The sequence below is a fragment of the Sparus aurata genome, chromosome 18 (assembly GCF_900880675.1).
Source record: "Sparus aurata chromosome 18, fSpaAur1.1, whole genome shotgun sequence".
NCBI lineage: Eukaryota > Metazoa > Chordata > Actinopteri > Spariformes > Sparidae > Sparus > Sparus aurata.
This window is the reverse complement of record NC_044204.1, coordinates 10,474,125-10,497,374: the sequence shown is the minus strand read 5'-3', so window position 1 is coordinate 10,497,374 and position 23,250 is coordinate 10,474,125. Positions and strand designations below refer to the sequence as shown.

Below are 23,250 nucleotides of genomic sequence, written 5' to 3'. Positions count from 1 at the left end.
CATTCCGAAAGCAGAGAGAAAGGCGAAGAAGCGCAATTTCACCCAGTGTGAGGTGGAAGTTCTTGTCGGGGAGGTGGAGAAGAGGAAGGCTGTATTATTTGGTGGACAGAGTGTTGGGTCGGGTCACCAATGCCAAAAAGGCTTTAGAGTGGCAGCATGTGGCAGACAATGTAAATGCTGTTGCCTCAGAAGGTCGAAGTGTGGCCAAAGTGAAAAAAAAGTGATCAGTCATAAAAGTGGAAGCAAAAAAGCGCCTGTCGTCACACAGGCAGAGCGTCAGTGCCACAGGCGGGGGAATGGGCCAACCAGGAATTGGCCCCATCTGGCCCCCCCTATGAAAATGTTCTGGGGGCGCCACTGCCCTTCTGAGTGATGTGGTGATGGAGGTGGAGGGGGACACCGGTGCCGGCCCAATTCATTCTCACTCGGTGCTCTTATAGCAACATGAGTGCAGTTAGTGGCACCGATTACATTTGGGAAACCAGACATTGCTGCAAATTGCGCATTTTTATTTGCCTGTTCACCAACCATATAAGGAAACTTTATGTACTGCTGCGACAAACCAATTATACCTCCTAACACGTCTGGCATAACACGACTAAAGGTTGGCTGGGATATCCCTGACCTGACCCGAGTGTTGTGAGCACTTGAAGCGGGACTGGCACGGCGTGGTTTCTGCAGGTGCTCCTCTCTACGCTGGGCTCATCAGTCACTCATCACTGTTGGCCAGTGATGAGTGATGATCTTGCTGGTCTCTGGGTTAGTTCCGCTCCCTCCGTATCCTTCTGTTTGTCACATCCTCCAACAGTGCCAAAGCAGCCATTGTTCGCCATGATGCATAGTGATTACATGCCTTTATATACCCATCTATTAGGTAAAATCTGCTACACATGTGAGAATAATCTAATTGATTAACAAGATAACAAGATTACAAGATAATTATAGTCTTTATTTGTATGGCAACAAAACAAATGTTTTATGCGTTATGCATTGAAAACGGTGATGAAACGAAATGGTCTATGATATAGGATATTAATATATTAAACTGCATTCATATCAGTGTAAACGTAATTTGCTCTACTGTTGTCTTACTATTGTTCGAAATCATATGTTTCCCGTGTGCACTCCAGGGAGTATGTTTGTTTATTCATTGTAGAAAAAAAAATTTTTAATACATTTTCACACAGTTTCTCCCGTTTCTTTCTTCTGCCATTAGTGGCGCAGTTTCTCCTTACCCCAGTTATGTGCGTACGCATGGGTCAGAGTTTGCGTGGAGGACCGCACATTTTCCCGTCAAGTTCTCTTTTTATAAATCCCACGGTGTGCGTAGAGAGTGGCGTACGCCTTCTTTTGTGCGTTTATAAATGAGGCCCTTGGTCTGAGAGGCCCCGAGTGTGTTGAAGATGGGCCAAGACAGCGCGAGCACCGGCCGAACATAAGGAAACCCAGAGCGTTACCACAAGACGTACTTGCAGCGGCAGAGCATAGTGCTCTGCCTGGCGTGCAAGTATCCCTTTGGGCCATAGTAACGCTCTGGTGTGTGCAGTACTGGTTCACCCAATACCCACACTACGCACGTTGCGTAGGGCCCCGCAAACTAATCCACCCGTTTCCTCGGAAGCCTGTGGGGGCTGCCATGACAGATAACTACTTCGCCGGCGGATTTCTGTTTCCAGTTGCCTTGCAACTGCATGACTGACCGCTGCCGCCAAGCTAGCCCTAAACAACTAGCGTTATGTCATAAATGCTAAATTGTTTTTAAAATGAGCTCAGGTACAACATGTGCCACTGTTGGTTGCCACAACAATTACATTTTCAGAAACGTCTCGTGTAGAACATCAGCAACTTCGACAAACATGTCCGTGCCCTGCACCCTACACGGAATGCTGAGGAAGGAGGAACGGAGACTAGTGTCGCTCGCGGCTTTGACACTAAAATAAATATTTGGGTTTATGAATATCTTCCACAGAATAGCTGCTGCTTGACTGCATGACTTCCCTAACCCAGCAATGTCCGAGCAGCCGCCTGTCTCCACGACTCCACTTTCCTTCAGCATTATCCGCGCTGTATGTTTATCTTGACTGACGCTGTGGCTGGACTCCACTACTGCCTTCAGAAATATAAACTTGCTGTGTTTCTTCAACAGTCCTTTCCCTATTTTGTTACTGTGCAGGTAGTTGTATGCTTCTGTGCTTTTGTAACTGCGTAATTCTCCGCCGTCAACATCTTCAGAAAATATCAGATAATTAACTATGTCGATGTAGCTAACGTCGGGCTAATGCTTCATGTCTATGGCTGGTGGATAGTGCCAATGCAAGGATTACCAGGAGAAGGAGAAGGAGCAACCTCCCCTTCAGTCACAGCCTGACCGTGTGGATTTTTGAATGGGAGTGAATGGGACAGCAGATGAGAGACTGGCAGCGACCTCACGGCGAGTGCATTGAAAGAACGTGTATCGACGGCAACGTGACGACGGCATATGTTAGACTTACTAGAGATGAGCGAGTACAGCATTATCTGTATCTGTATCTGTCAATTATATGAATTATCTGTATCTGTACTCGGAGTGGGCGGGACCTCACCCGGAAATGGGCGGGGCTTAACCCGGACGTGGGTCTGGTTGTTTTGAAATGGCCGTGGCTTTAACCGGTATGTTATTTTAAGCATGCAATTGATATGGGTTGATCAGAAATTGTTATATTTATTGCTGATTAGAAAACAGAACAAGTTTTGCAACAATGAATACAACACATGCAGTTGCAATTATGAAGTAAAATGTAATGAACAAGAGTTTTCATACTCAACATAACTTTCTTTTTTTAACTTTTAATTTTTTTTTATGATCAGTGTGATTTTTTTTTTGGTTCTTTTTAATTTTTTTTATTTCCACACCAGGTGTGTGTGTGTGTGTGTGTGTGTGTGTAGCTTAATTTGTAATATTATTTATACCACTACTACCTTTATTTTTTTTATGAAATACAGCAAGAAAGTGTCAAAAAAACTGGTTAGAGCCAGCTGATGGTTTAAAAAAAAAAAAAACACCGATGACTGGCAGAGAGAGGGGAAGAGAGAGAGAGAGAGAGAGAGAGAGAGAGAGGGAGCCAGCTGACGGTTAAAAAAAAAAAAAAAAAATCTCCGACAGGCAGAGACGCAATGCAAGCCACATTCTACCAGGCACCACGTCTGAACGAACCCACGTTTATCAGAACTCTACTGGTTAATAAGTGAGAACAAACCGAAGTAAAGACAAACCTGAAGCTGACTAAACCCTAAACGTTAACGGAAAAGACCGCGAACCTGAATGACTCAGTGCGTTTACATGCACAGCTTAGTCAGATTACAGCCATAGTTCGACTATGCTACTCAATCGGACAACTGCAATTATCCGAGTATACATGCCAGTGAGAAAATCGAATTACTGGCCGAAAGCATGTCATACCCCGGTACGATAGGTGGCGCTATACCCATTTCAACTAGTGTTAACGGCGCACCTCCGGCTGACCTGTTTACGTCACCAGCTGCCTTAAGGCATTCAAGAAAGATGGCGTACGAAGAGCGAGACGAAGCTACATCTTTGTACACTTCGTATATGGTGTACATGATAATTACACAAACTAGATGCACTCTGGCGCTCTTTCTTGCCGTGATTTCGGAGGAAAGCCGCCGCCGCCGCCGTCCGTCTACTTCCGGCTCACGGCCCCGGGGAAAAATCTCGCGCCTGCGCAGAACGCAAAATCCGATCCGATCCGCTGGAAATGTATACATGCAGGAGTAATGCAACTTTGAATCGAATAATCTACGTGGTGTAATTCGACTATGAGAAATCCGATCTGGTCCGATTTTAGTCAGACAACGGTGTATACATGCATCTTAAAAATCCGTTCATAGTCAGACTAACGCAGTAATTCGGTCTTCTTGAGTGTCATGTAAACGCACTGACTGAGGGAGAGACAGACAGCTGTTCTGTGTGTGAGTGAGCAGAGCGGGACACAGAAACACATCTGTATGTGTGTAAGGGAGCGGCGCTGTGACTACTAGCCTGTCACAGACACAGTCAGCTACCCAATGAGGATTTTCAGTGAGGTTCCGGAAGTGAAAATGCCATTCATATTCTGCATATAGATTTTGATTATTGGCCATAATGTCGTAACCATCCAAAGTAGACTTACCACGAGCTATCAGATTGTCAAACGATGATATATGATCCTGTAGAAGCCACAAGTCCGTATGATATCAATCTTGTTTTGAGAAAAACATGTTTTATTCGCGATATCATGGATAAGTACTACACTACCCACAATCCTATAGTGCAACAGCAACGTCTCTGATTGATGGAGCTCACTGTTACCATGGAAATGTTTACCAAACCCGCGAATTTCATGTTAGCTAGTTACTGCTAACACTGAAGTCTACGATCGTTTACCACAGAGCGATCATGATTTCACTTTCTGACCTACTGCGTTCATTTAGTGATGAGGAGAAGAGTTTATTAAGGATTCAGCCAAACATGAAATTTGCGGGTTCGGTAAACATTTACATGGTAACAGCGAGCTCCACCAATCAGAGACGTCGCTGTTACATTCGCAATGGTTTATGGGATGAGTAGTTGCTTTACTCTTAAGATAATTATGTACACAGTCTTGTACCTTTGCTTTTTTCTCTGTTTTCCAACATTTTTTTTGCGCCGAATTAAATGTTTTATGGTCACGATTCATCTGCTAGCTGATTGGCTTGGTTCCAGGCCTAAAACTCTTTATATAAGGATTTTATGAAACGTCAATGGAGTAAATGAATGGCAAATTCACTTCCGGAACCGGAGCCGTTAAAAAAGTGGGCGGTCACTGTTGAGCTCTGTAGACTCGTATTACTCATAATACTCATACTCGGCAAAAGTGTCCGGCTAAACTCTAATGTTTAACGAACTACTTGTATTACTTATAATGCGAATATATAAATTGCTGTTTGCTAAAAAAATATTGAAATTTACAAAGTTATACGTAGTGATATGTTTCCCCCAGCTCCTTCCTGCCTGCTGAACATTCAGCAGTCTCCTCATTGTTTTGCCTCATTAAACAAAAAAAAAAAACAACACTACACACTAAACTAAACACTACATAACACGCTAACAATAGCCTCCAAACACGTTTAATGTCCCAAACCTCCAACTCTCAAAACTCGCCATCTCTGTTGCTGTCACCGTCACTGTCCCTCCGACAACTTCCCCCCTTTCCTAAGTAACCAAATCACGTAGTTTGCCATTTAATTTTGTGATTAGTTGGTGGGGCGCCTTTTTCCACCAATAAGAAAAGGAGTAGCACAAAGCAAACACTTCCTTGCTTCTTGAGAGAAGCCCGTTTTGACTGTTTCTTCCTGCACCAACCGCACAGCAAATGTGACCGCAATGTTCGCGAAAAAGCATGGCAGACATTATTTATCATAAGTCCGGTTTTTCTTGGCCTATCAACACGATTTAAAAACTGGTATATAGTTTGAAGGCAGCTCCAACACATACGTGGGAACCGAGACTTACGGAGAAACATTCACTCAAATGACTGAAGTATCAAAAGTGTCAATATTTTGATTTGAGAATCGATTTTAGAGGATAAAGATCGCGTATCGGAGGTATCGATATTACAGTATCGATCTGCACATCACTAACGCACACAGCAGCCTCACACACATTCAAGCTAGCAGAGGAAAGCTGCAGCAAGTCCGGAGGTAAAGTTGGCGTTTTCAAAGTGGAAGTACAGACACTACTTTAATCTCCTTGAGGTAAAAGGCAGGGACGTACATGTGAAGTGTATATTATGTCCCAGAGCGAAGTGTTTGTCCACGTCAGTTGTAAGCAACTCTAATCTGATGAAACATCTCTCAACGGCACACGCTTCTACAAAACTAGTTGCCAAAAACACCGTTGTTGACACTGTTGATGATGACAGCAGGCCAGGTGTGGCTAACATGAGCTCTGCTAACAAAGAAGGACATGGAGCTGTCCGAGCAGCTAAAGCTGGATCTTTCTACTCCAGCTTCACAAAAGCTTCACAAAAACTTGTGACACAGACTGAACTGAAGGTTCTGTGTAGGTACATGTCTGAAAAAAGTAACGCAATAGTTAGTTTCCCCGGTACCTAGTTACTTTTGTAGTGGAGTAATTAAGGAACTAACTCAATTACTTTTTGGGAGAAGTAACTAGTAACTATAACTAATTACTTTTTAATAGTAACGTGCCCAACACTGTTCATCATACTCATTCGTTACATCCAGATGTCCCCTGATGAAGAAGTGCACTGCCTTGGTTTCCTTGTTTCCCATGGCTCTATCTTGTGGGAAAGAGAGTGCTTACTGTTCCTGCCACCAGTGCACCAGTGGAGAGGGCGTTCAGTCACAGAGAGCTTATAATGCCCGCTCACCGAGTCAGGCTTAGTGCAAGGACACTGCCAAGCTTGATCTTTTTAGAAATGTAACCATTCTGTTTCATAAAACTTTCTACGTCTTTGGCCACTGGAGGACTTCTGACAGCGTGCTACTGGAAATGTCTGGCCCATAGCCAGCACATCAAGAGGAGAAGGACAACCAGTCCAATCTTAATGCAGGCTGAACAGTTGTAATTGTTTTATGTTTCCATCCTAGTCGGGTTGGTTTGTCAGCAGGATTACACAAAAGCTACTGATGGAGGATGGGTCTCGGCCTAACATAGACCCAATTCACTTTTGCTGTGGATCTTGATCAAGGGACGGATCTGGGAATGTTTTCTCACTTTCTTCATTAAAGGTCCTCATGAAACAGAAGGCAGAGTAGGCAGCGGCTGCTGAGAATTTTGATTAACATTTATAGTAGCTAACAGTGTTAGCACTAAATGTGAATTAATCCCACTGAACACAGCAGCTTAAGTGATGAGAAGGCTGCCAACCACACACGCAACACAAGGCAGCATTCGAGACCGACGGCTGCCAATTTGAGGTCAGGTAAAACGTTTTCTTGGCAACCCGAGGACTAACGTTAAGGCCTTTTCACACTGCCTCGCAGTAACTCGCCACCTTCAGTCATTTCAGTGAGGGGCAGGAGGCAGAGGGGTTAGGGTTAGCCCTAACTGTCAGATTGTATGACAGTTGCAACAAGTAAAGCCATCTGTTCATAAGGAGACTTAGCAGCTGGAGGATATTGGAGGGAAAACCAGAACAAATGGAATTCACAGTCTCCATAAAATGTGATCCGGTTTCACCCAAATCAGTGAATAAAGTTTTAAATGAGTGTTTTGAATAGTGATCAGTGAGGCCCGTCCACAGAAACACAGAAACACTGAGACACTGAACTCTGAGCTCTGTGCCGCTCGCTCAATTCTTAAAAGTGAAGACTGATTGATGCTGGATGACATGATATTATTGGTTGAAAGTGTACGTTAAAGCTTATGTAAGCACACGTGACATTTTGTTTTACCCGAAGAAGATATGACTGGATTCTGATATAAAGATACAAAGAAATAGATTTTAATTAATCTGTGTCTTTTTTAATACCCGTTTGATTGAGACTTGAAACCGACATGGCCATACACATTTAATACACTGTGCTAATTATGTGTAAACTTAGAACTGATAGCAGGAAGAAATCCTTGGAGAAAAGCATGGTTTGTTGTGATCATTCTAAAACACACAAATGTCCTTCAGGATAAAAGTAAGTTGATGTTCATGAACATCACTAACCTGTTAAGTAACACTGAGGGCTCTAACTACAAAGATGTTACAGTTTTAAAAGCCGATAACAAGAGTGAGATTGTGTCATGGGTTTCACAGAATCATGTTTTGATTTCCCCAGTTTGTGGACCTGCAGTATAATTTTCACTAATTGTAACTTGAATTTAGCGACATTCTGATGTTTCACATTGTGAGGATGTAAATTATGACATCATTGATGGCAGTATGAGCTGACGAGGTCAGTCATCACGATGACTCAGCAACAGCCGCGTGGGTCTCTTCTTCTCTAACGAGCATTTCAGTACTCGGTCTGTACTGCAGCTGTATCTTCATATTACAAGACAACATACAGTCAATATGTTTTCACTGTGTTTGGTTCATTTTTACTGTAACAGCCTTTTTAATGTGATCAGATTCCAAACAACTAGTCAGTGCTGATACTGTCCACTAACAGAGGTCATGCTTTGACTTCCTGAGAAATAGCTCTGCAGTGTTCCAATGGAAACCTGATAGCATGCAGCAGAAGAACCATCAGACACTTGAGACTTAACTTGTACTGTAACTCAGAGGGCTTGAGACTTGTACTTCATCCTGTTCGTGAGCGTGAGCGCTGCACACAGCAGAGACCTTTCATTCTTGTGAAATGACGTGTGCTCACAGTTTAAAGCCGCACAGAAGGTGAGCTGGAAGTATTGATTATATTTAATAACGGCAATTACAATAAGTAACTTGCACTCACAGCTTTGTATTGTAGTTAATAGCTGCATGGAATAATCCTGCAGTTATTTCACCTCAGGCCAGGTACTGTAAGCTTGAGCTATTTCTAAAAATTGCTAACTGAAAAGAGTCCTAATTGTACCTGTGTACAAGCCGGTGCTGCTGCAGCTGCCGCTGTTTTGGCTTTATAAATTACCTGAATCATTCGCCATTACAGGATTTCATTTTGCTTTTGCTTTTTTGTTCTCATATTTGATTAGCTTGCAGGGGGTTGAGGGCTGTACTTTTCCCTCACAACAGAAAATTATAGCATCCAAAATAGAGCTATGGACTTAAACCTATTGAACAGAATATTATGAACATTTCAAAGCACCCTTCTGTTGGAAACCCAGTTGGTTCATGCTTTTGCCCCTCAACTCAGAGTCGGCCAGCAGTGTTGGGAAAAAGTTCAGTTCACACATTTTAAAATGAACTAGTTCAGTTCATAGTTCATAATACAACATTTTGAACTAAGTTCACAGTTCCAAAAATGAACTAGTTCATAGTTCTTTTTTTTCCCAATATGTTGCTGCGGAATTATAGCCACAGCCCATATAGAACCACAGACAGCAATCATTTGTTCAGTTTTAACACTGAAACTGCAGCTCTCAGACAATACAGTATACTGCAAAACCAGGTTGTCCAGCTGCGGCTTGGAGATGAAGACTACTACTGTACGCCGTTAATGTGATTTGGGTGGTAGAGAATCTGGCTCGCCATTGCCATGTCTTTTGATTTTTTATTCACTCTCACATACCTTGAAAAGGCTCGCCGGGTGCTTTAGTTCAATGTGCCATTTCAGGTTTGCTGTTGACGTTGTTGATGTACAGAGTTGCTTCTTGAAACCCGGCAGGTTTACACAAAATGGTCAGATTTTTCCCACCTGGATCATCACTGACCTTTTCAGTAAATTGTTTTAAGTAATCATACAAAGATGCTGTATTGATGGTGGAGGAAGAGTCTGAGTTAGTGCTGCTGCCTTCATCTGTTTTTGCCTCCATGCTTGGCATTTTGATGACCCATGCGGCGGTGCGACTCTGTGGTGGCTGGTGTTGTTAGACTGGGTGTTTTTCCCGCTACATATTAAGGCCTGTTTACAATGTGTTTTAGCCAGGTTTTCGCCTGGAATGCTCTGTGGAAATCTGGCACTCTCTTGAACGAAGTCAAACTGAGAGAGAGTTCCGTTCACAAACGTCAGAATGACCTCGTTCACAATAACCTTTATCGGGCAGAAATACAGAACGTTCAGTTTATGTTCGTCCACAATATGAACGATTTCATGATCGATCGTTTACTGAACACATTCAGGCACAACACTGTCAGCCAGTGTTACGATTGAGTGATACACATCCAGGTAGTGTTCCAGTCTTTTCATCAGGATTTTAGCACTCAACAAGTTCAATTAAATTTAGTACATCTAAGCCAAATTTCATATTTATACATGGATATGAACATGTCTGTGTCATGATTTTGGTTTCCAGTTTAGATATTAGCTGCATCCCAGCGGACTGACGGCTCTCGTTAGGACCAACATGGTGGCTCGTTTGGAAACTTCCTCTCATGTTACCAAAACAGCTCAGAGAAATGTTGCACTGGACACCCCTGATTTGCATAAAGTAGCCAAATTTCAACTTTATATAAATGAGGAGGAGCAATGCGCCCAGCAGTACGACTGACTTCCAGCACAATGCAGAAGTTACACGCCTCTTTGCCTCTTTGTTTTGTTCCTGGTGTCTTTGAGTTTGCTCCAGGTGTTTTCTGAAATCCTGCCTATTTTGACCAAGATCCATCCTGGTTTGTCGTCATCCAGCTTTGTATTTCTCTTTAATTTCTTTTAGTTTTTTTATTTGCCCCAGTGTAACCATGATTAGCATAGCCTTTAAGCAAAGAAATATTAAAGAAAATAAGGTCAAAACTTAAACTGCACATAATTCCAGATTTAATGTGACCTAAATTAATGATATCAGGTGTAAGGAAACAACATTAAAAGTTGCCTACACTGTTGATTTATGTTATTTTAATTTGTGTACTGTTCCTTCACCAAGTGCAGCGATAACAAACCAATCAGTGTGGTTACAGCGCCACATGCTGGTGAGAGAGGAAAGAAACTATAGCTAATAGAGACATTGACAGGGACGTGGAGACGGAAAATAAGAGTCAAGAAGCAAGTTTGTGTTTACCCTTATATCTTTGCTGGATACTGTGTTTTGTTGCGTTAGAACGTGTATTTGGTGTGTGGAAAAGCTTCTTCTTCAATTACCATGCCATGTTGTTGCTGTTTTAATCTGAATGTGCACCTGGATTTGCCATTAGCTTAGTTAAAATAGCTTAAATAAGTTTTATATTGTGTTCTCAACAGCAGGAGCTGTCTGGCTCTCTCTGCCGGGGACAGACATTGTTTTTCAGGCAGAAGTGTGACGAAGAGTCGGTGGGACAGCCAGGGTGAGACACTTTTCTTCATGTAAGACACTGAAGACACGACCTGCTCCCACATTACTGTTGTTTGGTCTTGTAACGTGTCTTTGTGTCTTTTATTTGATGAGTGAAGGATCTGTTCAGTTGTCAGACTGACACACTGTGATGTTGTTGACAGATTGTGTTTGTTTCATTGTTTCTCCTTGATTTTTGTGCCTCTCCTGCGGATGAGTAGGCTATGTGCGGCGAGGCTTAAAAAAATCTAAAGTTAAAATGATAAATTAAAAAGTAAAAATGCATTAATGGGAATAAAGCCAACAACACCACCTAGGTTTGAGAGCCTAGGACTCCTAATAAAAACACAGGTTCTTAATTAAAATCAGGTTTAAGCAGAGCTAAAAATCACACGTGGAATCGACAGTGCACACAAGAGTTATTATAATAAAAATAGATGAACCCAGCCTGAAGTCTCTCCTGAGGATCCCACAGTCTCTGGATAGCCCGACTCTCAGACCAGGCCGAATTGGCAGACCCTCAACTCTCAGAAGTGGTGGAGGAGGCCCTCAGTCACTCCAGAGCAGACACACAGGGGACAGAGACACCAGCCAGGATAAACAGTCAGGCTACAGTCATTCAGGGTCAAAAAGGAGAATCCCAGGGTCTAAAATCCTGTTTAAAAATCCAACTGGTCTGTTAAAATAGGCAAAGAGGGTACTTGGCTACAACGTCCTGTTATTCACCCGGGCTGGAGTTGTCACACCGAACAGACACAGGCTCTGGGTTGTTCTTCTCCTTCTTCTCCCTTATTTTACCCTTCTTTCTTCTTCCTTAGTGTTCTGTTATATCCTTTTAATTAACCCAGTTGAGACAAGAAATCTCAAAATGATTCTCCTCCCTTCCCTAGATTTTCCACATTCTAATATACTCTTGTTATTTTCCCTTATTCCTGCCTTCCGCAACCCTACACTCATCATCTCCCTCTCGCTTTCATATCCAGGACATGCTACAATCACATGTTCCACTGTCTCCCTCTCCCCACAGTTACACCGACCAGTTGCATGTTTCCCTATTATATTAAGTGTGTTATTCAACGTACTGGGCCCTGTTCTTATTCTGCTCATGATTTCTTGTTCTGTTGTTCTCCTGCTTCACTGGAGCTCTCTGAATAAAAAGGGTTACACCTGCGCTCGCCACCACCTGTGGCTCCTTGTGTTAATTAGTCTGCTGCTGAGAGCCCATGTGTAGTTCAAGGTCAGTTCATAAAAAAGAAACACTACATACGATTCAACATAAATCCCAACTGAGTCATTCTATAATCAGGGGTAATTTCATTTCAACCAAAAAGTCAAAATATCAGTATTGTTTTTTCATAAATAAACTAGATGTTTCCATAATGTACAAGCTTAGTGTGCTAAATTCATTAACTGGCAAGCTTAAGGTCAAATTACTTTTTAAATATCTTAATGAAAATAAACATTTGATTCATTATTTGGTCACCTGTGTTACGGACAAATGTTGTGTCATATAAAACATATGAAATACTACACATTTAATGACACACTTTTTTGAAAGTGTTTGAGTCTATTCACCAGCAGTTCACCAGGGGTTTTGAGGTTATCTGTCAAACTTATTCAAAAATGTGAATTTTGAGCTTCATGATGGACATTCTGTGAGATGCCATAAAGAAGGATTAAAGATTTTTCAACATAAATCCACATTACGCTGAATTTAGTGTTCTTCATCATCCTTATGTAAGACTTGCCTCTCCAGAGATATCACCCATCTTTTTTGTTACAGTTTTTCCAAAGTTTCAAAGATTTATGATTATAATAATAATAATCATCATCATAATAATAATAATAATAATACATTTTATTTGATGGCACCTTTCAAGTCACCCAAGGTCACCTTACATAAAATAAAAGCATAAAATAACAACATCAAACATTACTAAAACCAGTCTGTTGCTGAGTTTTGCGGGCAGTCTGGGTGATGTTTTTAATGTGAGGGTGGATTTGGAGCCGATGACCAGGGCCTCGGTTTTATTGCCGTCTTCAGGAAGTTCCTGCTCATCCAGCTCCGGATGTCTTCCATGCAGGTGAGGTGGGAGGGATGGCAGCGGTGGGTTTGGAGGAGATGTAGACCTGTGTGTCATCGGCATAGCAGTGAAAGTGGATCCCGTGATGACTGAGGATTGTGCCCAGGGGGAGGCGGTAGATGATGAAGAGGAGTGGACCCAAGCCTGACCCCTGGGGGACACCCAGTGAAACACCCGAACACCCAGACTTGTGGTCCCTTATTTGCACAAAGTGTTGGCGGTTAGTGAGGTATGATGTAAACCGGCAAAGTGCAGCACCACTGATCCCAATGTCAGCCAGGCGATCCAGGAGTATTGTGTGGGAGATAGTTTTGAATGCTGCACTGAGGTCGAGGAGGATGAGAATGGTAAGAAGTCCGGAGTCAACTGCACGGAGTAGGTCGTTAGTGATTTTGACCAGGGCTGTTTCAGTGCCATCTAGTTATTATACAAAAACCACATGAAACACAGTTGACAGGAGTAACAGTTTGCAGGACAGGAGAACGAGAGAAACCTTTCTTAAGAAAAAAAACTTTTTGATTCAACAAATTTGAATTTAATTTCATATTTCAGCAAGTAACACAGTTGACAGAGATTTCTTGGACACATAAAGTGGATGATTTAATGCACATGAATGAGCAAAATAGATTTTAAAAGGCCTTTCTCATATTTTAATAATTATTTTGAACAAATATTTATTTAGGTATTTATATATTTAGGTTTAATCTGAAGAGCAAAACCTGACATTTAGCAAATCGGACAGCAAAGAAAACAACAAATTCAAATTTAGTATATGCATTTTTTGCTAAATAAATGGAAGGATCTGTTGACTTTTTGTATTAATTAAAAGTGTGCCCTGATGTAAAATTGATCATTGTTTGAAGTGAATAAATAAATAAATTGATAAATTGATAAACAAAGTCTATGGACATGACATGTACCCCTAATTATAGAATGACTCAACTAAGTAATCAAACCCTGCAATATAACACAAAGCAACACAACATCTATCTATAAATGCACGGAATCTCTGTCTGTCTGTGTGTGTGTGTGTGTGTGTGTGTGTGTGTGTGTGTCTGTTGGTCAAATATCTATGCAGATCAGGATCACACTGACCTGAGACTTTCAACATGGCTGCTGCGTGGTTCAGTGGCGTGCATCTAAGCATTTGTTTGGACTGCAATGATACCGTGAATAAATTATTTCATAAATGCTTTACAAATTCCGCCAAGCATAGTCCACCAGAGCCACCACAGTCACGTGCGCACCAGAGCCAATCACTGCACACCGTGGCCACGTGCGCACCAGAGTCAATCACTGCAGAGCTCAAGCCCACGACATACCTGAAGAAACAAGCGGATTTATACCTGCAGCGGCGCGAGCTGGACCAAGATTTTGCCGGCGGTTCGGTCCATTCTGTTCTGTGCATCTAAACTGACTGTTGTGGATTAATGAGATTAAACGAGTCCGGACCGAGTCTGTTCGGGTCTGAGGAGATCCGGAGACGCGCGGACAACAAAGTGGAATCGGAATCTGTGGATGTTCATGTGTAGCTAGCCGCTAGCTAGCTACACGGCCCACCTCCCGAGGCGACGGACCGGCCGCATCGGCACGTCCAAAACCGGACCTAGGGTAAATAATGTCTGCCACGCTTTTTCGCGAACATTGCCATCATGTTTGCTTTGTGTCTGGTGCAGGAAGAAACGGTAAAAACTGGCTTTTGTCACGAAAGTTTCCAAGCAGCAAGTTTGGTTGTTGAGGAACAGGAAGTTGTGGGAGGGACCTAGGCGGATGATTGACAGGCAACGACGGTTGGACAGCGATATTGAGAGTTGAGAGATTTGTTACATTTAGCATGTTTGGAGTGTGTAGTTAGTGTGTTATGTAGTGTTTGGTGTAGTGTGTTTAGTGTGTAGTGGAGTCGGTTTTTTGTTTAATGAGTCAGAACAACGAGAAGATGCTGAATGTGGAGCAGGCAGTGCAGCTCTTCATTCAGCCGGAAGGAGCACAGGCAGACCTGAGCATTGCCTGCATTTAAATGTAAATAGTTACATATAACTTTGTAAATGTTTTAAATGTATGCACAAATTTAGCAAACAATTTATATTTGCATTATAAGTAAAAAAAAAAATGGTTTGTTGTAAATATGTTTATTTGTGGTTTTCACAGTAAAAAAATCAAACTTTTTCTACTCAGATTTTATGGGTTTTTTGTGATTTTAGGTCCATTGTGTTAATACAGTTTGTCAAAATAAAAAAAATAACTGTACAGTCACACATGTGAGGTTGTGCTAAAAATAATGACACCGAGTAAATAGTTTTTAAGGTGAAATATAATGGCAAAATCAAAAATAGTCAAAAACAGCCAATTATACCCTGGAATATCGGATTTCACAACAAACCTAAATATCCCTGACGTCCCACCTTCAAACACAGCCTCATTTGGCCATCCATGAAAAAGCTACTTAACCTCCCACTTTTTTATAGGAATACACCTTTGTTACGGGCACTGCACTAGTACAATGTAACACAAAGAAACACGACATGCGATAGTACATAAACATTAAATCACAGCAAAGTGAACAAAATAACAAAACCTGCAACACTAAAACTGACCCTGTCACATACGCAGGTAAACTGTTCGTTATTTGTCTGTTTTAGGTGTGTTTATTGTTAATAATATAACATGACAGAGTTGGGCCTGGTGGAATCTGGGGGACAGTGTCTTGCGTTTGTGTCTTTTTTCAATAACCACAGCAGTCCAATTACTATTACAAAGTGACTGATGAGATTGCCGCTAAAAGAAGTGGTGTTTCTGACCATATTTTTTGGGCACAATGCTCTGAACAAGTTAAAGGCACCGGCTTGTCAATTCTTTTCATCGTTCAATTGGCACTGAGCTCGAGAGAGAGAGTCTCTCGCTGCAACATTGATTGTACCAGCCCACAGCAGTTAAGCAACAAGCCTGTGCTCATCAGAACAAAATTATTATACAAGTGGAAATGAAAGCAGCTTATAACGACTCATATTAACGTTTGTTGTCAGCCGGCGACCTCTAGTGGCTTTAGTGATTATTACAGCTGCAAAGGAGGAAGTGAGGAGTAGTGGTACAAAGCATGAAAAGTCAGTACAGGGAGGAGTTTATTTATATATTATGATATTTATGATATTTGTGTCAACACAAGAAGACAACACTGAGTTCGTTTAGCTTACTAGTGAAGTTACATCACATACATAACATAGCATATGGTACTTGGGTAACGGAGGTATGTTTGTACATTATTCACATGGATTGAACCAACCAATTATTTTAAACTGAAATCAGTATACAGTCAACAATTATATTGTCAATAAAATTATAATTACAATTATGTAATTAACAGTGTGTTGAAACTAACAATCTAATTAAATTTGCTTAATGTTGAACACAGCACCACCCACTGGCATCATGCAGGCTAGTTGTAAACACATGATCAGCTCCCAGCCAATTATAAGAACACTGCTTATGGTTTCCATTCCACTCATTTAGCCCATTTCAAAATAATGGCATCCTTTCAATCAGGATTAAATTCAAACTGTCCTCCAGCTGCCTTCAAAGGACCAGGCTGACACAGGATTATTAAGGCTATTGTACTTAACATACACTTAACATAGAATTATAAGGAACGTGTTGTTAATTTCATCTGCCAATCTTTTCTCCAAGTAGAAAACATACTCGGAGTTTCCTGTAACAGCCCTACTTACAAAATCAGTTCAATCTTTCCATCTTTTCCATCAGACTAAACCAAGAAACGCATAACTATGACAAATAATCTACAGAACTGACAAGACATATATATCCATCTACCTTTCCATCCGTCCGTCTACCGACCGTTAACTTTATTTGGGAGGTCTCCGCTGACTGGCTGTGGCGCAGAGCGGTGGTGGGGCAGGGGGCCGGACACAGCCTCAGTCTGATGACCCGCAGACAGCTCCAGGTGCGGCAGACAGCAGACAGCAGGCAGAACATGGCGATGACCAATACCAAGTTCAGTGAGGTAACTTTCAACTATCCCTTTTAAAGCTGGTAGTTTGTAAATCGGACAGAACGTGAGGAGGACATTCAACTCGTGTGAGCAGCAGCAGCGAGGCCGCGGGCAGCCTACCTGAGAGGGCCGCTCGGTTTGTATCGCTACATTGTTCATACTGTGAGGAACTAAGTGTCAATACTTTGTTGCACATGAGCGTTCGTACCGTGTGGAACACTCGGTACGAAACACTAACCAGTGTTTAGTGGCAGCTGCTCAGAGGTTTATTTGTTCGTCTTGTTGTGTGTGCTCTGTTAAACGCCTGTTAAACAACTGCTTTACTCGTGTGTTGGCTCCGTTCACGACACTGCTGCTTGTTCAGCCCCACCTGCAGCTCATTAGCCACATTAGTAAAGAATCAGTAGCCACATTAATAAAGAATCTGTAGCCACATTAATAAAGAATCTGTAGCCACATTAATAAATAATCAGTAGCCACATTAGTAAAGAATCTGTAGCCATATTAAGAGCACATCAGTAGCCACATTAAAGGAGAACTTCGGCCGTTTTTAACCCATATCCCTGTTGATTGAGGTTACCGAGTGCTGTCATTAGGAAAAATAACTAGAACATTTTGCACAATATTTACCGAGTATCAGAACAGCAGCTAAAGCGAACCTATGGGGGCAGACATAACCGAAAGTGAAACTTAAGGATGTCTGCCCCCATAGGTTCGCTTTAGCTGCCATCCTGATATCTGGTCAATATTGTGCAAAGAATTCACGTTATTTTTCCTACTGACAGCACTCAGTAACCTCGATCAACAGGGATATCAGTTAAAAACGGCCGATGTTCTCATTTAAGAGAGAATAAGTAGCCACATTAGTAAAGAATCTGTAGCCACATTAGTAAAGAATCTGTAGCCACATTAGTAAAGAATCAGTAGCCACATTAGTAAAGAATCAGTAGCCACATTAATAAAGAATCTGTAGCCACATTAGTAAAGAATCTGTAGCCACATTAATAAAGAATCTGTAGCCACATTAGTAAAGAATCAGTAGCCACATTAATAAAGAATCAGTAGCCACATTAGTAAAGAATCTGTAGCCACATTAATAAAGAATAAGTAGCCACATTAGTAAAGAATAAGTAGCCACATTAGTAAAGAATCAGTAGCCACATTAGTAAAGAATCAGTAGCCACATTAATAAAGAATCAGTAGCCACATTAGTAAAGAATCAGTAGCCACATTAGTAAAGAATCAATAGCCACATTAATAAAGAATCTGTAGCCAGATTAATAAAGAATCAGTAGCCACATTAATAAAGAATCTGTAGCAACATTAGTAAAGAATCAGTAGCCACATTAGTAAAGAATCAGTAGCCACATTAATAAAGAATCAGTAGCCACATTAATAAAGAATCAGTAGCCACATTAGTAAAGAATCAGTAGCCACATTAGTAAAGAATCAGTAGCCACATTAATAAAGAATCAGTAGCCACCTTAATAAAGACTCAGTAGCCACATTAGTAAAGAATCTGTAGCCACATTAATAAAGAATCAGTAGCCACATTAGTAAAGAATCAGTAGCCACATTAATAAAGAATCTGTAGCCACATTAGTAAAGAATCAGTAGCCACATTAATAAAGAATCTGTAGCCACATTAATAAAGAATCAGTAGCCACATTAATAAAGAATCAGTAGCCACATTAGTAAAGAATCAGTAGCCAGGTTAATTAAGAACCCGACAGGGTTTTACTAGAAATTTCGTCGCTCCAGACATTTTTTTATTTTTTACCTCTGATGCGAGAGTGCAATGGAACTTGGATCCAACTAAGCAAGTGAAAGATGTATCAGTGTCGACTTCACCGACGCAACCACAGAGAACATGTCAGCAGTAACTCTGACCTATGACCTCATGTCGTGTTTGTGTTATAAAACATGCGCTCACTCCTCTCCTCGCTCATAATGTGTTCATCTGTTAAATTAGCTGTGGCTTTATTAAATCTATACAAAAACTGATAAACAAGAAAACATCCAATCAATAACAGAAGGCAGTTCAAAACAGTTCCATCAACACAGACAAAAACCAGCACAGCCAGTTCTGTTAAGAAGGGCTGGTCTTCCCTCGTATATCCTCTTGCTGTTGCTGAGGAGCTTTTCCACCAAGCAAAAAACTTCTCTTTGTCACTTTCCACGATGCATGTTGGGTCAGGATCTCAATCACAAAATATTATAACAGCATCCACATGGTTATAATAGTCTGAGCGCAGAGACATGCTAAGATATACAGATAGAAACACGCAACAACCAAAAAATCCACAGATCTCAAGGTCATGATGTGTACCGTCACGCCCCTTTTGGTTAAGGCTTTTGATTCTCCTGCAGGTGCTGAACATTGAGCGGGTGAAGGAGCTGGAAACCTGGCTGAAAACAACCAATACGAAGCTGACTCAAGTTAACGGCCAGAGGAAGTATGGAGGACCGCCTGAGGGTGAGAGAGGCTACCCAGCTCCATATTGTTTGAGCCTTCTGCTGCATATAATTCATACTCAGTCAGAAATGAGAACTGAAGTGACCTTCATTACAAGATTATGACTATTTACAGGATTTTTAAAATGGACCTGCATTGGTTTGCATTTTATGACTTTGAATCGAATAAAATTTGTAATAAGTTTTCTTAAAAATGCTGAAAATCTTGTCTCTATCGTGAGCCCAATACTGTGTATCGTGTCGTCTCATGAGCTGAATGTATCGTGATACTCCTATTGCATAACGATGAATGTAGTAATAACCAGGTGACGTGACCCACCCCTATCTCCTCTCCATTGTGCTGTCAGTGTGGGACGGACCCACCCCAGGACCCCGCTGTGAGGTGTTCATCAGCCACATCCCGCGGGACGCCTACGAGGATCTGTTGATCCCCCTGTTCAGCTCCGTGGGACCTCTCTGGGAGTTCAGGCTCATGATGAACTTCAGCGGCCAAAACCGTGGCTTCGCCTACGCCAAATACGGCAGCTCGGCTGAAGCTACCAGCGCCATCCGCCTGCTGCACGGTCACCTGATGGAGCCCGGCTTCCTCCTCAGTGTCCGCCGCAGCGTAGAGAAGAGACATCTCTGTATCGGAGACCTGCCAGCCGTCACCAGTCAAGAGGACCTGCTGCAGGTACGCCAGCTCTGGGGCTCCTCTGTGTGATTGATGGTTTGTGTTTTATTTTTAAGCTGAAGTTGAAGAAAACTCAAATGAATTAACTGTCACACCCAGCAAAAAACCAAGAAAATCTACCACCTTTGAATATGATATGTATCTTAACTTGACACCTTTATGATGGAGGTCAGACCAGAAGTCAGTAGCCAGGTTAAATGTACTCACGTACTGGGGCAAGGCAAGCGGGACAGGAATTAAGGTTGAGTTGTGAGCATAAACTGTGGGAGCTATTGTGGCTACACACTGAAAATGGCAAGTTGCCCTAACACCTGGTTGCTGATGGTACACATGTAAACAAGCTTTGTTCTACACAGATTTAGCCATTTTAAGGCTTTAACCTGTCTGGCTTATAGGAGGCAGTTTTTGCTGAAGGCTACCTTGAAACCAAAACACTATCTTGAAAAATTTATATTGTTGTAGGCTGTATCTTGTCTTTGTAACTGCTTTGCTCCCAGGTGCTGCGTGTCCTGACCGAGGGCGTGGAGCGAGTGTCTCTGAAGGCGGGGCCTGGTATAGAGGGGGTGAGTGCTATAGTCGCCTTCTCATCCCACCATGCTGCGTCCATGGCCAAGAAGGTTCTGGTGGAAGGTGGGTGAGCTCCTTCTGATGGACATGGACTTATCCATGGGATCAGTGTATTACTGTAAATAACATCAGCCCTGACAGTATGTAGATATAATCCAAATGTTTTAATCAAGCAAACATATTTTCACAGTGTTCAAAGAAATGTGTGAGTGTAAGAGTATACACTTGTGTGAGATGACCTTAGACAGCCTGTACAGCTGGTCCAGTCTAATCCACACGCTGTATTACTACTTCTCTGGCTCTGGCACAGACAAGAGGTGTGAAAAAAGTCAGTTGACTTGACCACTTTGTAGATTTCCGACCAGCCCAGAGGCTGCTGCACCGTACAGATACTTGCTGGGAAGCCCCAGCACGGGCCCTGTGTCGAAGGGCTAGTGGCACTGGGCTGGACCGACTGCTCTTCCTATTGAGCCCGGAGGTTGTGGACGTATGTGTTGAAATACCCGTGAAGAGTTTGGATCCAGGAGGGCAACTGAGCAGGCGGTGACATGGTAGAGGACAGGCCACACAAAATAATCAGCAAAAAATGTCAGAATGTCTAAAGATTTAAACTCTACAGATGGACAGATATGAGAAGATGGTAAAACAGGAGAGAGCAATGATCTGTTGGAGCCCAAAGGTACGATGATCCAGATCCATTTTACCTGCACTCAAAGACCCATACTTCTTTATCCAACTGTAACTCTCTCTCTCTCTCTCTCTCTCTCTCTCTCTCTCTCTCTCTCTCTCTCTCTCTCTCTCTCTCTCTCTCTTTTGTGCGGTAAATGAGTAGTCAGTGTTTCTTTCAGTTTAGTGAGTCTAAAGTGTTTTTTTCAGGCGTTTGATAGTTTAATATTTGATAAGAGAGGCATGGGCATAATATAAGACATCATTTTCACACATGGTCCAACAGTCCAGATCTTGGCAAAAAATGTTTGCATCTCTGGACGGAAATAAATGTTTTGACATTGCATAAGCTCGTCAAAGCGACACCACGGTCAGTGCATGTCATAATCAAAGCTCCAACAAAAGACAAATCAATGTGTTTTTTAAGTGTATATTTATTAGTAGACGCCATAATAGAACTTGGAATGGGTTCAGTCGCTGTCTGGTCACCTGAAACAATAGGTTGATTTTGGTTAATGGGATAAAAACGTGAGAATCTTTGAAATGAGAAAATTCATGATTGTTCTTTAGATAACAGTTGTAATATTCATTAATCCCTTTATCAGCTGCTGTAGAAAATTGTTGGGTTTTTTTCTTCAGCATTCAAGAGGAAGTTTTCTCTGACTATCTCAATCAAGTGGCATTCTGCAACGAAGCCGAGCTCAGACGAGCCACTTCCTGCCCTGACGCCTTCAAGCGGCCTCCTGCCGTCACCCATCAAGCCGCCGCGCCACCTCCTCAACTCTCCACAGCCGTCCATCCTGCCTCCTCCCCTGGCCCGTCGTCCATCCACCCCACCGGGTTTCTGCAGAGCAGTGGGAGGACCCATTGTCCCCAGGTACCCTCCCTCCCCCAGCTCCTTCACCACCTCCTCCTCCTTCTCCTCCCAGGTGTCTCCAGGATCATCAGCATTCCCCATGTGGCTCCTGTGTGAGATAAGTGAGGCGACTGAGATACACTACAGCCACGCTGGGCCTGATGGGTTCCTCTACTACAGTTACAGGGTGTGTATCCCTGGGATAACCATGGCCTTTGAAGGAGAGGTAATGATTTTGCCAGGACCCGATGAGACCACCTTGATGAAGGAAGCCCAGCAGGCTGCAGCCCAGCAGGTGCTACACAAGGTGTACAACAAGGGGCTCACCCACTGACCAGTGTGTCACAAACGGCGCTGTTGTCGGTTCTGTTCTGTTAATGATCTTTACAGAAGATGTTTGATCTTATACCCAGTTTGTTAATTTATGCATGCTTTTATGAGTAGAGGACTTGTTTGTGTTGTTTGAACTTCTGTGGTTTGTTTTATGCATGTTTTTTATTGTGTGTTACTGTTCTATAGGTTCCTCATTTAAATTAAATGAGATTTGCAAAGAACGTGATGGTGGCGTTATTCATAAAGAGGGCTGATTAACAACCACTTACCAGAGGCAGCAGAGAGTCCGTCCTGTCCTGTTCTTCAAACGTGGTCTAACCAATCCAAACATGTTGCCGTCAGGCTAAAATAATCCTCCAGCTCATTTGATTCTTTCAGTGCAGTTTGAGATTGATGCATTAAACCAGGATAAGGTTACCTTTACATAATGGAATAAATGTATTCAATTTAACTTACTTGTATAGCATCATCTTCTTCTGATGACACTAATCACTGGGATTAATCAGTAAATAGACTTCTTCATCATCCACTGTGATATCCTACTTGTGTTTGTCCCCGTTTCCATCCTGAGAAGTGGTTAAAAAAACCTGCTCGTCCTGAGACACTATAAGACAGCCTCCTTTGAGAGGACTGCTGGTTGAACTCTTGTGCTGTTTATTCGGTAAATTCTGTCTCTGTGATGAAGTCGCTTTTCTATCTCTCAGTGAACATGTTGAA

The 23,250-nt window shown here is 42.2% G+C and overlaps 1 protein-coding gene across 1 annotated transcript; it reads left to right on the top strand.

Moving 5' to 3' along the window:
- Positions 1-16,838: 16,838 nt before the first annotated feature.
- dnd1 (DND microRNA-mediated repression inhibitor 1) lies at positions 16,839-22,754 on the top strand. Its single transcript, XM_030395694.1, has 5 exons — positions 16,839-16,975; positions 19,334-19,439; positions 19,786-20,111; positions 20,609-20,741; positions 21,984-22,754. Exons 1-5 carry the CDS (start codon positions 16,895-16,897, stop codon positions 22,532-22,534), a joined length of 1,197 nt encoding a protein of 398 aa, XP_030251554.1. The 5' UTR covers positions 16,839-16,894; the 3' UTR covers positions 22,535-22,754.
- The last annotated feature ends 496 nt before the right edge of the window (positions 22,755-23,250 follow it).

Excerpts from the sequence above, each read along its gene's own strand:
- dnd1 (XM_030395694.1), top strand. The coding sequence starts at position 16,895 with ATGACCCGCAGACAGCTCCAGGTGCGGCAGACAGCAGACAGCAGGCAG. Across the intron at positions 16,976-19,333 it reads CCAATACCAAGTTCAGTGAG|GTGCTGAACATTGAGCGGGT; the intron begins GTAACTTTCAAC and ends ATTCTCCTGCAG. Across the intron at positions 20,742-21,983 it reads CAAGAAGGTTCTGGTGGAAG|CATTCAAGAGGAAGTTTTCT; the intron begins GTGGGTGAGCTC and ends TTTTTTCTTCAG.